Source organism: Vulpes vulpes, chromosome 1, assembly GCF_048418805.1.
Source record: "Vulpes vulpes isolate BD-2025 chromosome 1, VulVul3, whole genome shotgun sequence".
NCBI classification, from domain to species: Eukaryota; Metazoa; Chordata; class Mammalia; order Carnivora; family Canidae; genus Vulpes; species Vulpes vulpes.
In genome coordinates, this window is record NC_132780.1 from 22,383,345 (window position 1) to 22,400,621 (window position 17,277).

At 42.9% G+C, this 17,277-nt stretch overlaps 1 protein-coding gene across 1 annotated transcript; it reads right to left on the reverse strand.

The window, feature by feature from the left end:
- Positions 1-7,690: 7,690 nt before the first annotated feature.
- On the reverse strand, positions 7,691-16,765 carry ZNF551 (zinc finger protein 551). The gene is made up of 3 exons (XM_025984351.2): positions 16,016-16,765; positions 12,777-12,900; positions 7,691-11,303 (listed from the first exon to the last, which is right to left on the reverse strand). The coding sequence occupies exons 2-3, from the start codon at positions 12,895-12,897 to the stop codon at positions 9,637-9,639; spliced, it is 1,788 nt and encodes a 595-aa protein (XP_025840136.2). The 5' UTR covers positions 12,898-12,900; positions 16,016-16,765; the 3' UTR covers positions 7,691-9,636.
- Between the last annotated feature and the right edge of the window lie 512 nt (positions 16,766-17,277).

The following is a 17,277-nucleotide window of genomic DNA, read 5'->3' on the forward strand; positions in this document are numbered from 1 at the left end:
AGAAGGGGATTGTTATACATTCATGATTAGGTGTCAGTTTGTGTGGTTTGGTTTTATGCCTAGAGCAGTACTGATTTATTTTGCATTCTAATTTCCTCTTCAAGTTTTTTTTTTTTTTTTTTTTTTTTTAAGGATTTTATTTATTTATTCATGAGTGACACAAAGAGAGAGGCAGAGACAGGCAGAGGGAGAAGCAGGCTCCACGCAGGGAGCCTGACGTGGGACTTAATCCCGGGACTCCAGGATCAGGCCCTGGGCCAAAGGCAGGTGCTAAACTGCTAAGCCATCCAGGGATCCCCACCTTCAAGTTCTTTAGGAGTGAACTTTTTTTAAAGATGTTTATTTATTTATTCATGAGAGACAGTGAGAGAGAGAGAGAGAGAGAGAGAGAGACAGAGACATAGGCTGAGGATGAAGCAGGCTCCCTGCAAGGAGGCTGATGCAGGAGTTGATCCCAAATCCTGGGATCATGCCGTGGGCCAAAGGCAGATGCTCAACTGCTGAGCCACCGAGGCATCCTAGGAGTGAATTTTTAAAGTTTGTAAGCTTAAGTTTTATTTGTTGTTTAAAGGGTTTTTTGTTGTTGTTGTTGTTGTTGTTTTTATAAATGTATTGACATATCCCACAAGTCTCAGTCTTCCAGTGAGTTTGTGCTTCTGGACTGTGAACTTCACAAAAGCCCTGTCACTGTCCCCTCCACCTTGTTTAGGACAGGGCAGAGTGGCCCAGAGTTGGGTATTTCCCTTCCTTCTGTTCACCTAGCCTCTGGAAACCTGAGCAAGTTAGGCTCTGCTTCAATAGTGTGCATACTGATTTGATATGATTTGGATCCATTTGTTGATGACAAAAATGAATGTTTTTAAAAGTAAAGTGTTTTGATATTATCTGTCCTGTTCTCACCAGTAAGAACTCCACTCAGCTGCTGAGGGGTCCTTTGGGGACTTATCAGTAAAAACATATGAAGAAGCAAGTATGGCAAAGGGGTATTTAGGACCAAACCTACCAAGACCTGGTGAGGACCATCTGAGAGTGTTGGGTCTGGCCAAGCCAAGCCTTGGCACATCTAAATAGCTCTCCAAGTACCTTAGGCCATTAACTTCTGCAGTGGTAAAGGCAAGTCTTCTACCAGCAGTGGGGGAAACATCCAGTGGCCCAGACAGAGATCCTGTTCCCAACTGACACTGGCATCATTGTTCCCTAGGAACTTGTTCTGGCAACAGGGGACTTTTACTTTTGTGCTGACAGCTGGATGTCAGGTATGGGTTGGCTGAACTGTCTCTCCAGAATACCAACTCAAAAATTTTGTCTCAACTAAGTTTAAACTTTATTCATCTTCTTATGCCTGCTACAATAGTATGTTTAATGTATCATTGATTTGGATGCTATTTTCCTTATTGGCTTATTAAGAGATTATCATGAATGCTATTAGCTTGTGAAATTCCCACTATGAACCTATGTTAAATAAACTGCTGGCAAAGACCAACTCAGTCTGTGAGCGTTAATTAGTCTTACATCAAAACAGGTAGTGTTTTCCACAGGGAGACTTTGTAGAGAACAGTGCTGTAGGGTATTTGAAAATGGTTTCTTTGGGGGAGTCTGGATGGTTCAGTCTGTAGAGCATGTGGCTCCTAATCTCACGATTCTGGCTTCAAGCCCCAGGTTGGGAGTAGACCTTATTTAGATAAAAAATAAATAAAAAACAGGTAAGATTAAAAAGAAATGGTTTCTTTTCCTTTCTCCATCTGGAAGCAGGCCTGGATTTTTCTGTCACAGATCACAGAATTTCATGGGATATTCACTGTGAGAACCACTGAGACATTTAAGAGGTAAAACTCTATAAATGTGTGGGAGCTGTCCACAGAACTGGGTTCTCCTGGAGTTTTTGTGTCTCAGATTTGTCCCCATGGAGATTTCAGCAATTTGTGACATATAGTTCTGTTTCCCTACCCTGGCACTGGCTCCCACTTGTTTCCACATGTGTGTTTCTGCTTCAGTAAGTTGTGATTCTCTGTATTTGCTGGTGTCAATTTGGGGACAGTGGCTTTCCCTTGTGACCACACTTCTTTTTAGAATCCAAGAATTCTCTTTTCAACTTGTTCAGCTTTTTCTTTGTTGTTAGAATGGAGTGGCCACTTCCAGTTTCTTTCTTTTTTTTTAGATTTTTATTTATTTAAAAGAGAGAGCAAGCACAAGCAGGGGGAGCAGCAAGCAGAGGGAGAAACAGGCCCCCAGGGAGCCTGATGTGGGGTTTAATCCCAGGACCCTGGAATCATGACCTGAGCCAAAGGCAGACACTCAAGTGACTGAGCCAACCAGGAACCCCACCACTTCCAGTTTCTTATATGCCGAACTGACACCAGAAGTACCTACTTATCCTATTCCGACCTTCTCAAAAAATAAAATTACTGGGGTGCCTGTCTGGCTCGGCCAGTGGAGTGTGTGACTCCTCATCTTGAGGCCAGGAGTTTGAGCCCCATGTTGGATGGAGAGATTAAAGATAAAATAATAAATTAAAAAGTTATTGACACAGTGACACTGCTGTGGGTCTGAATCTTTGAGTTCCCCCTAAATTCATGTTGAAATCCTAACCCACAAAAGTATGGTATTAGGAGGTGAGGCCCTTAGGATGTGCTTAGTCATGAGGGTGGAGCCCTCATGAATGGTATTAGTGTCCTTATCATAAAAGAGGCTGCAGAGAGATCCACAACCCCTTCCATTTGCTGAAGATGCAACAAGAAGTTAGGACCCCAAAGAGGGCCCTCACCTGAGCACATTAGCATCGTGATCTCCAACACGCAGTCTCCAGTAATGTGAGAAAGAAATTTTGGTTATGTATAAGCTACCCAGTCTGTGGTTCTTTGGTATATAGCTGCCTGAAGAGACCAAGTCACATTATATCATTTCTTCTGGCTATTTTCAAACATACAAAAAAGGAAAACACCATGTAATGAAGCAAGATGAAGCTTTCCCCAGTTTTCCACTACTATTTATCATTTTATTTCGCCATTTTTGTTTGATCTGTTGTCATATATACTAGTAGGTTACTTAGTCGGACATTACACTTAATGTACAAGATACATAAGAATCTACTGAGTATTCATTTTTAAAATGCAAGGGCTACTTCATAACTGCAATAGCCATCAAACAACCTTTTTTTTTTTTAAGATTTTACTTATTCTTGAGAGACACAGGCAGAGGGAGTCCGATGTGGGACTCGATCTAAAGACCCTGGAATCACAACCTGAGCCAAAGGGAGATGTTCAATCACTGAGCCACCCAGGTGCCTATGAGGCAGCTAAAATTCTTAAGTGTCTCTTGAGTTTATACTTTTATTTGTGCAGGAGACACATTTCTAAAAAATGGACACTCAACTTGGTTTTGTTAAAACCGGTGGCTTTGTCAAAGACTTTTCAAATCCCACACTGGAAAAGAGAAATTTAGGGATGTCTGGGTGGCTCAGTGGTTGGGCATCTGCCTTTGGCTCAGGTTGTGATACTGGGGTCCTAGAATCAAGTCCCACATCAGGCTGCCCACAGGGAGCCTGCTTTTCCCTCTGCCTAGGTCTCTGCTTCTGTGGGTCTCTCATGAATAAATAAAATAAAAATTAAAAAGAAAAATTCATTAAATCCTCCATTCTTGTCCTCTGCACACACGTACAGAAATGAATCTCTCCATCTTTGATTGAACCAAGAGATGCAAATATATGATCGGAATAAGTCTAATGACCTGATCCCAGAAGAATTTGAAAGTTAATGAAAATTTAAGGCTTAACAAGAAATGAACAAAAAAAAAAATCATTTCAAATGTCTGCTTATTGATAATGTAAGATAAAAAGAATGGAGTGTCTTAACATAGCACATAATGTAATTACTGGGCAGCCCCAGTAGCTCAGCGGCTTAGTGCCACCTTCAGTCCAGGGCGTGATCCTGGGGACCCTGCAGGAAGCCTGCTTCTCTGTGTCTCATGAATAAATAAAATCTTAAAAAAAAAAAAAAAAGTAATTACGAATTTTCTAATGCTTTATAAAGGATGAGCTCTTTATACTGCCACAGAAAATCAGTCTCAGTTGTTTTACAAGAAAAAATTGTTCAACTGTGATTCTGAATCATCACCTGACTTCTAGATCAGATAAAGCAGCACCCCTTCTCAGGCATTTTTCTCTTTGGAATGCTCTTCCCAATGCTCTACACTTAGTAAATTACTGCACAATAAATACTCATTCTAGACATAAAAGTATATTCTCAAGGAATGTTTCCCTTCACCCTCACACTAGGTCTCCCAGGGGTTTAACATATTCAACTAGTTGACCTTCCAGCATTTACAGCAATTTAAACTTTGTAGTAGTTTGTATAGATACATGCTTATAGACTGTGTACTTGATAAATTAGCTTTAAAAAAATCATGCCAAAATAATGAGGCATGCAGGAAAGATTTTTAAAGGGTGAACATATTAAACAGATCACTGAGATTCTATAAGCCAAAGAGAGGATGTGGCAAATACTAATGGGTAAAATGTTTGTTCGTAACTTTAACAAGTAAATATGAAGAGAGTAAGTGGCTTCCTTATTGCCTGTAAAAGCCATGGTGCCCATGAATTTATTGCAGTGGGCTTCAGGTGTTTTTCACCTGTGGCTTTGTGAAGACTGTAGCTCCTATGTGACACAGTAGAGACTATGGGAATAGGCTATTTAGTATCACACTTTCTGGAGTCTATGACCTATGTTCTTTGAATGTACTGAAATTCTACATTTTGTGAGGGGATTCCAGTAGCAGCTAGCTTAATATTAGTAAATGTATTCACTAGTGAAGCAGAATTAGCAGGAAATCCAGAAGGCTATATTAGAACACTGGCAATATTTCAATCCATCAAGGTGGACTGCCCACCTTCTCTGATGGTCCTGAAAATAATTATGAAAAGACAATGGCTGGATGATACTTAAATGAGCTGGTAAGATTAATGTGTGACGGATGGTCCCTGGTAGGGGACCCTTGACCAGACACTTATTAATCAATCTTCCCAAGCAACTCACAACAATTAACTTTTTATTTCTCCGAACACAAAGTGTACACTATCTTCAGAGGAAAAGAAACTAGTAATTATACTCTGTATTTTTGCTCTGTGTGATGATTAAAAGATCCTCTTCCATTGCTCTGTTTCTCAATGTTAGATCAGATTAAGGCTTTTGCATGATTTCAGTCTTTTTTCTTTTATGTGTATTAAAGTATAACTGGCAAATGTAACTAATATATTTAAAATGATGGATTTGCTATATGTGTACACTGACAAGGGAAGATTTTGATTTGGGGATTTCAGCTTTGCATTAAGAAAGTTTAAAAATTTTAAAAATGCAGAGAAACTGGGATTTTTAAACTTCTGAAATAACTTTGAAACATCAACGTTTTGACAAATGGAAGGTAGAGAGGTCTAAGTATCAGGAGGTATAGTTGATAAACGTTTGTACTGTACAGAGACATCTGCATTATTCAAGGGCAACTCAGGATTTTAAATTACAGAAGAAATATTAAACTAAAAAAATTAACACAACTAATTTTTCAGTGAACAAAATAAAAGGGGTAAGGTGAATACTTAAAGGATACATGTAATAAAAGCCATATAACTGTTGTTCTGATTGCACTTAATTTGCCATCAGTAGCTAACTCAATTAATAAAGTTTAGCACTAGCATTTATATTTAAAAATATTTTCTGTGTATACAAGTTATCAGTTATGAGATTCCTTACATTTTCGAAATTCTTAAGAGGTTATGCATTGACATATCCAGGATGGCATGTAAAATAACCCACCAGCGGCACCTGTGTGGCTCAGTGGTTAAGTGTCATCTGCTTTTGGCTCAGGTCATGATCTGGAGGTCCTGGGATCGAGTCCTGCATCAGGCTCCCCTGGCTTCTCCCTCTGCCTATATCTCTGCCTCTCTATCTCTAAGGAATTAAATCTTTAAAAATAACAATAAAATAAAACAACCCACCAGTATGAATGGGGATACCAGAACCACCATGAAAATGATTAATCATGAAAGATTGTGATACAGCTAATGGGACTTCATTACGGTCCATTACAAAAGCTTGAATATCTCTGTAATATCAATGATTTTATACGTTAAAAAAGATGAATTGGAAAGGGCAGGAGGAACTTAGCTTGAGGGATGTACACATGTATGAAAACATCAAAATAGGGGCTGCCTGGGTGGCTCAGGGGTTGAGCATCTGCCTTTGGCTCAGAGTGTGGTCCAAGAGTCCCAGGATCAAGTCCCACATTGGGCTCCTAGTGGCCTGTGGCCCATTGGGCTCCCTCTGCCTGTGTCTGTGCCTCTGTGTCTCATGAATAAATAAATTAAAAATCTTAAAAAAAAAAAACACATCAAAATATATATTTAAAACGTGTAGTTTAAGTCAATCATACTTAAATCAAACTCTTCTTATAAAACAAATATTTAGGGATGCCTGGGTGGCTCAGTCAGGTTAAGCATCCAATCCTTGACTTCAGCTCAGGTCTTGATCCCAGGGTCATAGAGCTCAAGCCCTGTGCTGGGCTCCACAATGGGCATGGTTTTTACTTAAATAAAAAACAAAAATAAAGCAGGGGTACCTGGGTGGCTCAGTCAGTTAAGCATCCATCAGATTCTGGTTTTGTCTTAGGTTGTGATCTCAGGGTCCTGAGATAGAGCCCATCAGGCTCCACACCTAGCAAAAAGTCTGCTCACCACGCCCACCCTCGCTCCTCCCCTTCCTCTGTGTACTCTCTCAAATCTTTAAAAAACAAAATAAAACAAGAACAAAAATAAAAACAAAACAAACAAAAACACCCACAAATATTTAAAACTTGCCACTTACTGGTCATTTTACTATTTTATTTCCCATGTTCTTAGTTATTTGTGGCTATTATATCAGTACTTTGAGAATATAGTAAGGTACTACTGGAGTATCTTACCAATTCCATGTTCAGTGACATCACTCTGGCAACTTGACATTTACCACAAGAGAAGTATTTACATGGACTGCCAACGACTAAAACCTGGGCTTGATTTAATGTGTTACTAAGAAAGCAGAAGAATTTATTAAAGCAGATTAAATTTATACATCTGGTGCATGTGGGCTTTCAATTGTGAGAATAACAAAAAGTTGAGAAAAATCTTCTAGTATTCAAAAACAATTGTTCCATAAAATAAATACTTTAGTACATAAAAAGAAAGTAGGCAAAAGATTACAAGCACACATTTTACCAAAGATACACACAGAGCAAATAAATGACAAATGCTGGGGCACCTGGATGGCTCAGGGGTTGAGCATCTGCTTTTGGCTCATGTCATGATCCTGGGGTCCTGGGATCAAGTCCCACATCAGGCTCCCTGTGGGGGAGCCCGCTTCTCCCTCTGCCTATGTCTCTGCCTCTCTCTCTCTGTCCCTCATGAATAAATAAAATCTTTAAACAAATAAAAAATGAAAAATACTCAATATCATGAACACTTTGGGAAATGGAATTAAAGTCAAAGTGACTCACCATACACTTATTTCAAAGATGTCATGGAACTTGAATTTTCAAGTGCTACTAGTGGGGAAAAAGAATAACCATGATAGATCAGTTTCCCATTTCTTAAAAATGTGAACATTCACCTACATTCTAACAGTTTCAGTTACTACAACAAGAGAAATAAAACATCCACATAAAGAACTGAATATAAATATGCATAGCAGCTTTATTTGTAAATACTGCAAACCTAGAAATAACCTGTATATCCAGAAGTCATTATTCATAGATTAGAATGCTACTCAGCAATAAAAATAAGCTCATTGTTGAATCTCAATAAGCACGCAGAATGAAGCAAAAACAGTACAGAAAAAAAAAAACCAACAACTTAATAATACTTAATAATGCCTTATAGAAAATACAAAACTAACCTAATGTAAAGGAAAGAAAATTGATGATTGCCTGGAAGGCTGGAGAAGACAGAGTTATATGAGCACAAAGTAAACGTGGGTGACAGATAAATTGATTTTCACAATGTAGTTTCATGACTTTATACATGTCAAAACTTACCAAATTGTTAACATTAAATAAGTACACTTTGTTGCATGTCAATTACACAAATTATACCTTAACAGAGCTTTAAAAAGTATTCCAAAATACAAGCCCAGATGTCCCTCTTTCAAAAGCTTAGAAAATTAGGTTGGCAACCCTATATGGACACTACCATCTCTTTTCTCATGCCCTGGAAGGAGCATTCTTGCCTCAGTGGCAGCAAACACTGGCAACCATGAAGACTGCTGCCACCTAAATCTACAGGGATACTGGCGGGGTCACAACAGGGTCAGCCCTCTTTCTATGCTTGTTTTCCTGCCTCTAGAGAAATGACCTAGAGGTAAACAGCCCAAAGAGGCTATGAGAATCCACAAAAGCTTTAGAATATTTACTTTGTCAATAACCCCAGCTGTGGGAATACAGAGGTCCTGAGAATTTCTGTACACATTGGTCTTACAAGTCATAGTACTGAAACCAACTTTCAGGTAAGGCACATTTCATCTAATTTACTGTAGTCTCCTCTATGCCATATTAACCCATGTTTCTATCCCACCTGACCCTTAACCTTACAGCAAATGACACTAGCCTCTGAAATTTTCTACGTCATGACACATGGTTACTTTGCAGGATCTACGAGAACTAGTCCTCTCAATAGTGGTGGGAATGATGTGATATATATTATGATCAAGAGAATAAAATGTATGTTGTTCACAGAAGCATGGTAGGGGTGGGAGGGGTTGTCACAACAAAGGCCTCCTTATCCAGGTGATCTCCAACCTTTCCTCAAATCATGGCACCAGATTGCCAATTAGGAACACGAAGTCCTGTAGTCTTTCTTTCCAAGCACTGGGCACCAATGTAAATTAGACCAATATTGGACAACTGCTATTTTCTGCCATCATACCATCCCTACTAAAGCAGAGAAAGTATAAGAAGCCCCATAAAAATCTGTTCATGCCTACATGCTGACAGATCACAATTCTGCTTCCAGATCACCTCACACAGTGAACACAACCACCAAAATTAAAGGGGCAGAAACAAAGACCTTTACCTAAAGAACATAAACCAAACCAATGTGCAGGAAGTGGATCCCATGCTGGTGAATGAGAACCTGGAATTTCTTCGTAAGCATAATGTGAGAAGAATGTCCCTGAAGAAAAGTCCTTCTTAGCAGGTGAGGATGAGTCCTGTGGACCATAACTGGGTTAGGTCTACTCCCTAGAGTCAGAGAGAAAGGAAATGAGGATCTCTCTAAAGGCTCAGGCTATTCATAATCTCCTCAAGCAGATGGAAGAACCTAAGAGATTAGGTTCTCTGAGTACTCTGGCATGGTGACTGAGCTACAATGCACAGATCTGTCAGGTAGTAGAGCTGAATGGCCTTAGTCACAGAAGCTGGCAGTGACATAAATCTGGGAATAGTGCTGGGCAGGTTACATAGTAAAGGGCATCCCCTTAAGTCTTGCATTTTCCCAAAACTTACAAGGAATCTCACAAAGTGTTCATTCAGATAAAAGAGGTTTAAATTCTGGCATAGGTCTTTCAAAAAGTTTCCTCTAGTGTTGTTACACTGAGCAAAGAAGTAAAACATTCCTCACATTTAATGGTTTTCTCCAGCGTGCACTCTCCTGTGTCTAAGGAGGTTAGACTTTCGACTAAAAGATTTCCCACATTCACTACATCCATAAGGTCTTTCTCCAGTGTGGACTCTCTGGTGTTGAATGAGGTCAGATTTGTGGGTAAAGGGCTTCCTACATTCATTGCACTCAAAAGGCCTTTCACCAGTGTGACCTCTCTGGTGTTGAAGGAGGCTAGAACTTTGGCTAAAGGTTTTCCCACATTCACTACACCCATAAGGCCTTTCACCAGTGTGAACTCTCTGATGTTGAATAAGGCTAGCACTTTGGCTAAAGGATTTCCCACATTCCCCACACTCATATGGCTTTTCTCCAGAATGAACTCTCAGGTGTTGAATAAGACCAGAGCGTTGCCTAAAAGATTTCTCACATTCACTGCACTCATAAGGTCTTGTGCCAGTATGAATCCTCTGGTGTTGAATGAGGTCAGATTTTCGGGTAAACGATTTTCCACATTCACTGCACTCATAAGGTCTTTCTCCAGTGTGAACTCTCTGATGTTGAATAAGGATAAATTTTCGGCTAAAGGATTTCCCACAAACACTGCACCCATAAGGCCTTTCTCCAGTATGAACACTCCGGTGTCGAATGAGGTTAGAGAACTGTCTGAAGGACTTCCCACATGCACTGCACTCATAAGGCTTTTCTCCACTATGAATTCTCTGATGTTGAATGAGTTCAGATTTGCAACTAAAAGATTTCCCACAATCACTACACTTGTAAGGCATTTCTCCAGTGTGAACTCTCCCATGTCGAATTAGGTTGAAAATCTGTCTAAAGGATTTCCCACACTCACTGCAATTATATGGCCTTTCTCCAGTGTGAACTCTTTGGTGTCGGAAAAGGCTAGAACTTTGTCTAAAGGATTTTCCACATTCACACTCGTAAGGCCTCTCTCTAGTGTGAACTCTACGGTGTTCAATGAGGTTGGATTTGTAGCTAAAAGATGTCCCACATTCACCACGCCCATAATGCATTCCTCTAATGTGTAGTCTCTGATGGTCAATCAGTTTAGATTTGTGGATAAAGACTTTTCCACATTCACTGCATTCATAAGTTCTTTCTCCAGTGTGAATTCTCCAGTGTTTTATGAAACTGAAGTTATGGGTAAGTAATTGTCCACATTCTCTGCATCCATAAGGCTTTGTACCACTGTGAATTCTCCAGTCTTTAAGAAGGCCAGAGATTTGGCTAAAGAATTTCTCACATTCGCCACACTCATATGGCCTTTGTCCACTGTGAATTTGTTGGTGCTGCACAAGTCTGTAGTTGCAGCTGAAGGCTTTCCCACATTTGCTACACTCATAAAGCCCTTCTCCAGAACAGACACTCTGGTGTTGATCAAGTGCATCGCTGTGGCTGGCAGCTTTTTCATATTCACCCCCATTGTAGTGACTTTTTCCACTGTGAAAGGCCTGCCCACTCTGGTTGCCACTGTGTGGCTCCTTGCTGTGGGGACTGGTCTGGAGCTGAATATGTCCTGAGGTAGCTGGGAAGTCCTCACCAATCTTCCTACATGTGAAAGACTGCCCTGATACACCGAAGTTGCAGCTGGTCACCCATGAGGCCCGGTGCACATCCCTTTCCCAGGGCTTCTCCCCACTGTCATGCCTCTGTTGCTGGTGAAGGTCTGCATGGAAAGAGAAGCATCTCACACATATGCCACTCCAACTATAGTTTTCTGCCAAGGGTAAATTGTTTGGTGCTCAGGATGGTGTAAAATATCTTTCAAGCTGGCATACACATCTCACAGGGGTGGATCTTCTGCATGGAGAAGACCTGCTGGAGAAGCCCTGACTTGGAACTCTCCTACAGATAAAGTCTGCTCAGAAGGGGCCTCCCCATCTTCCATCTCATGCCAACAGCCTGAAAGCAGAGACATGCTGAAGAAATGCATACTGGCTTCGGTAGGAGGGGGAAGCTCATTACAAAGGTGTGTCTGACATAACAAGTTGTGTCCATCTGATTGTTCTGAGAACAAGGGAGCTGGGGGCAGGTTGAGGTAGGTGTTGCTTGGTGGTATTGGGCCTCTGAAGAGACCATAATAGAAAAGACCTTAACAGACAAAACACAAGCTAAGGGTGTACCACATAGAAGGCAGGCTCCTGCCTCCTTACTCCTCCTTCAGTAGGCCCTTATCTGCTGATGACATGGGCATGCTATGTGAAAGGTTGGTTGTGGCCTGTCCCAATAAAATTCAAATGGACCTGCGTAGCTGGTTCAAGGACTACATAAGAGTATGTGCACACTTTATGATACCACATGCAGGTCAATATTGGAGAATATAATAAACGGAGCAGTGCAGAACTGATGGCATGTGAAGGCCACAAAGGTGGAAAGAGCCAGAAGTTAGAGATGAAATGACAAATCAGCAAAGAGTTACGTTGTAGAAGAAAAAGTAGAAACAATATGTGGCTAGTGGTACTTGTACCAGAACACTACTGAACATCTGGGAAATTCCTGGTATGATTTGAACACAGGCCTGATGTCACTACCTCCCCCACCTGCCACTCACCACGGCCAGACCTCCTCTGAGACATTCTTGCCACATCCATCCCGTAAAACAATGTGCACAGTGTTTTCTGTGCACTCACCACTGTGTAACTCCTCAGAACCCAAATGATGTCAGTCTTAAAGAAAGATGCACAGTAAGCAGACACCATTGGCCCCTTGCAACTTGTCATGCAATAATATTCAGGAAAGAAAATATAAAATACAATAGAAGGAGGGTCTTACAAGAACAGCCTGTGGCTCATGTGAGTAATGACCATGACCTGACACAGGCAGGAAGGAGGTGAAACTGGAAGCCATGGATTTGGACACAGCCTGCCAGGGAGAGAGCAAGCACGGTGGGATCCATCAAGTTAACTTTAAGACTCCTGACTCCCAGAACCTCCCCTGCACTTTTTGAGGTAATGTGTCACGGATGCTTGGGGAATCCATTGCTCAGGGTACTATATGCAGCTTAGCACTGATCTTGCAGCATATGTAACAAGAAAGTAGTAGAAATTAGCAGAGCTCATGATCCAGCTGTGGGCAAGAAAGAGCAGATTTTGGGGAACAAAGGAAAGGCAGGACATGAGGAGCAATGTGACAATCTTACCCAGCGATGCTACAAGCGCAAAGTTCTCCAGCATCACATCACAGTACAGGAGTCTCTGAGTTTCATCAAGGAGCCCCCATTCCTCCTGCGAGAAGTCAATGGCCACGTCCTCAAAGTTCATACCCTGCCATAATGTGGACAGTTCATTCCATGATCAACATCTCTCCTAGAAGTCCAAGTTAATTATACACCCCCACCCTCCACATCCATCCTCAGCTCAGTCTACTCCACACCTCAGAGGAAATACCAGGCCTGGGTGTCCTTGAAGCCACTCTTTCCTCATATTCCTACTGATACTGTGTCTTCCCCCAACAATCGGCAAATGGGCAGATAGAGGATCCCTGAACTGTGGGCCTGACATGGTAGCCACACTGCCTCTTGTCAGTGTCACAAACACAGGTTAGGGAGAAAAACTAGCTATAAGGAGGGTGTGCATGGCTTGACTCTAGTTTTATGGGGCAATATCGCCAAGGTCCCAGGATCATCCCTCCAAGAAACAAAAAATATGACATGATCCTTCATCCTTATGACTTCAATTCCAAGGCCCTGTGGTCACGTGTTTATACTCTCTCTCTTTGCCAGGCCTCTCACAACTGCACTCCCACAGCTACAGTCCCCTCCTACCCTACATCAGAGTCATCTCCTTGGTCTCTCTACGGGTTACTCATCATACACGGCCCAGAAAATGCCTGGAAGTTTCAAACAGGATCAAATACTAATCCAGACTGATGGTTCCCACCAACAGACATAGCCTTGAGTGCTACTATGAAGGCCTCCCTCCCTGTGCCTTGCTTCAACCTCACTACCAAGAATGAAATCAGATTTCAGGTACCCACGGCTCTCCTCCACCTGTGTGCCTCCAGTCATAGCTGTCTTCTCTCCATGTAACCCTCATTCAACACTCAAGGTACAAAGTAGGGCCTTGTACCCTACCCCCAATTAGTCCCATAAATGACCACTTGTGCTCCTAAGCCAACCCACCAGCCTAACCTGAACACCTAGGCCCAACCGTGGGACACAATGAAATCCTGGTGAATCTGTTGAACAGTTAATAAGCACCAGCCCTCCATCTCAGCATTATCTTGTTTGAACTCCTCCTATGCCACCACAACCATCTGATGTCCACTCATCCCCTGGAGCCCCTGGCCACATACCAAAACATACACTCTCCCTTCTGCCCTCTATGGTCACTTCTCTTCCTGATCCATGTTGTGATATCCACATCCCATAACCAGGGAGCCAAACAGGAAACCTAGTCCTCAGGCCCACCCTCTTCTTCTTGGGCTACTTTTACCATATCCTGACCAGGATTCCCCATATTAAGTGACCTACAGCTCCTCCCCGGTCCACACACTCTCCACTACCCTTTGAAGAAGTCTACATTATGAACTCCTCCTCCTCAGAGTTCCAGAGACCCACAAACTGTTATCTGAAACATCTCCTTAATGGACTAAAAAGAAATCTTGTATCTCCAATGAAAATCATGCTATGAACTTCCCCGTCTTAATTGATGGAGCTTCCATCCTTCCAACTACTAAAGCCAAACTTCAAGTCATCCCTGACTCCCACCTCTCTTTTTCTCTCCCTAAAAGTTAGAAAACCCAGGAAGCCACACCTAAAACACTACTGCAGAATCCAGCCACTTCTCCATGGCCACCACTCTGCTGCAGCTACCATCACACTCACCCAGACTCTTGCAATAGCCTCTTCCCTTCTCTTCCCACCACCAACTTCACACCAATATACTCTTTGCCATGCTACAGCCCCAGGGAGCCTGATGAGACCTCAGTCAGATCACCTGCCTTTACTCCTCCAAATCTCTCATAATACCAATCACCAGGGTGTCCAGACCTGACTCCTGCCCCACTCCTCCCAGTTCCCATGAAAAAGAAAAGACACCTGCTGGTCCCTGAACCCTCCAAGCCTTTGCACATTCTGGTACGTATGCCTGGGACCACCTTCCACATCTCATGAGCTAAGTACCTAGCCCAGCTCAGATCTGGTAACCTCAAGAGGACTGTTTTACTTCTAGGCTTCAGCACTTCTCAGCACTCTGGACAGGGAGATGATCCTTACAGGGCTCAAGTTTCCTGTGCCTATTATTATTGTGCCCAAGATTGCCTATCCAAGAAACCACCAAGGAGCCGACACCTATGCAAGTGCACGAGGATTTATTTGCAAGCTGGAGCTTGGGTCCAAGTATACCCGACAAAGCGGAACAGGGACTTGGACCCCTAGGTTAGCAGGCGTAGCAGTTTTACAGGGGCCAGTGGCCAATGAAATTGTAATACACACAGAAAGTTGCACGGATATGTCGGTCCACACGCAGGTGGCCAACTGATTTACAACTTACCCTATAGTGACCGCTTGAACTAGCCTATCATTTGGTCAGAATTGGCGCTCAGGTTTGGCGGGCAAAAGGCGGGGTTTACATTCTTTGGCGGCTAGAGATTCCGCATTCCTAAATGAGCTGGTTTCCGTAGGGGTGTGCTCACTGGCTTGACTAGGGTGGGGTAGTGCCTTAAGCAATAAGGTCATGTGGGGGTTACACGAGATGGCGGTTGTAGCACAAAATGGAATTAATCCTGCTCTGCTTGTCCAGGGGAAGGGAATTTTTGTTAAATTTCTTGGGTCCCACAATTATCACCGCCCTCCCGTCTGTTCCTTCTGTGAAAAGCTTCAGGAAACGTGTTAGAACCCGATTTCAGACACTTTACCTCTTTTGTTCCTAACTCTCCTTGGCCCCCAGCGTCCTCAGAAAGATGGTAAAACTTCTAAGGCACAACTTGGCCTCACACACTCTGTTGCCTGTAAACACAACTGTCTGGGTTTCCCCAGTGCTCCCGGCTCGGTCGATCTCCAAGTCTTCTGCACGAACCTAACACCTCCCCTGCGGCCTGCTCCCGCCCGCCAGCGCACCGGCGCTCATACAGGACCTCCGCCAACGGCGCCTCCCTGTCCCGGACCCCGGGGCCTGGGCCACAGGGACACGAGCAGACCTCCCGCGCTCGGGCCTGGAGGGTCTGGCTGGGGGGAGGGCTGGGAGGGCCCGGCGGACGAGCGTTTATCGCGCCGGGGCCCTGGGTACTGCCGCCGCCATCAGAATCGGGGTGGGGCGGACTGGGGTTTTGCGGCAAGGAAATCTCGATCCCAGCCTGTTGCGAGTTACCCTGGGTTGCGCGGTCTCCAAGCCTTAGAGCAGCCTCTTTGTAGTGAGGAGAACGCTTTTAGTGTCTTACCGGCCGCCAACCTGGGGCTCCGAAGTCTCAGAGGGAACGGATTCCAGAGAAGCCAAAATGACCGCCACGAGGAGGACGCCGGAAGTCCCACCCTGACCTGGTGCGTCTGCACGGAAATGCCCGTACTGGGCTTTCATTGGGTCAACTCTGCCACCATTAGGCAAATTGGCGTCTGGGTAATGTAGTTTCCTTAGCCGCACAGGTGGTTAGAGTGTCCTAGTCCTTGACCTCTGCGAATCAAGGTTTCGTGGTATCTCGAGTGTCTGAGAAATAAGAGGCCATCTAGCCTTCCGGGAAAGAAGCTGTTTACCTATTTTTTAAAGGGCAGTTCGCGGATATTTGGAGTGTTGTCGGCAACTGGTCACTTGTTAGAGACATTTCAGACTCCTTGAAGCTCAGAATTCTCCCAGGCTAAAAATATTTAAATTATTCTCAAACGCTACAAATTTAAATGCACACAGTCTCTTTCAGACTCAAAATGCATCCACTCTTAGCTAGAATGTAATAGACATTTTCTTGCTATTGGAATTCATGTAGACAGAGGAGTTAGTCGATTTTGTAACTCTGTCTTTGCTCATGGCCGTGACTTGGAAGAAACAGTGATGTTCAGCCGCTCTGAAGGAGGAGAAGGAATTCTCTCTGCATCTGGTTCCCAAAGAGAACATCTTTCCTGCCTGTGTATTTAGTGATTGCGTCCAAATCACAAAGCAATGCTATTTATTCATTTAATATTTCTTCATATCTTAAGATATATCCAAGTCCTTTAGATATCTGACATCTATCTCAAATGTAGAGCAACTTACTAAATTCTGTTGTTATGTGATAGCAGCTACAGCATTCTCATGCAGAGTGTGTGTGCAAAAGAGGCATCTAAACACCATTGTCTTGTCTCCTTGCTGAGGAGGGCTTATCATTGGTTCAAGTGTTTGCTGGGACTGTTGTGCATGAGGAATTGATGATATAGCAGGGAAAAAAGTGAAATGCAAATTGAAGAGGGCTATTAACGATTATGGAGTTATTCAAAGATAGTGGCAGAAATACTCTCGGGAAATATCAGTGGAGGGTGAAAAAACTAAGACCGCTGATAATTTTTATGAGGACACATTTAAGTCTGAGAAGAAATAAGAATTAAGCTGGAGCACCTGGATAACTCAGTAGAACATGTGGCTCTTGGTTTCAGGTTGTGAGTTTGGGCCCCATGTTAGACCTAGAGTTTACTTTAAAAAAAAAAAGTTAAGCTGAGTCCAATCTTGGCATTGTCT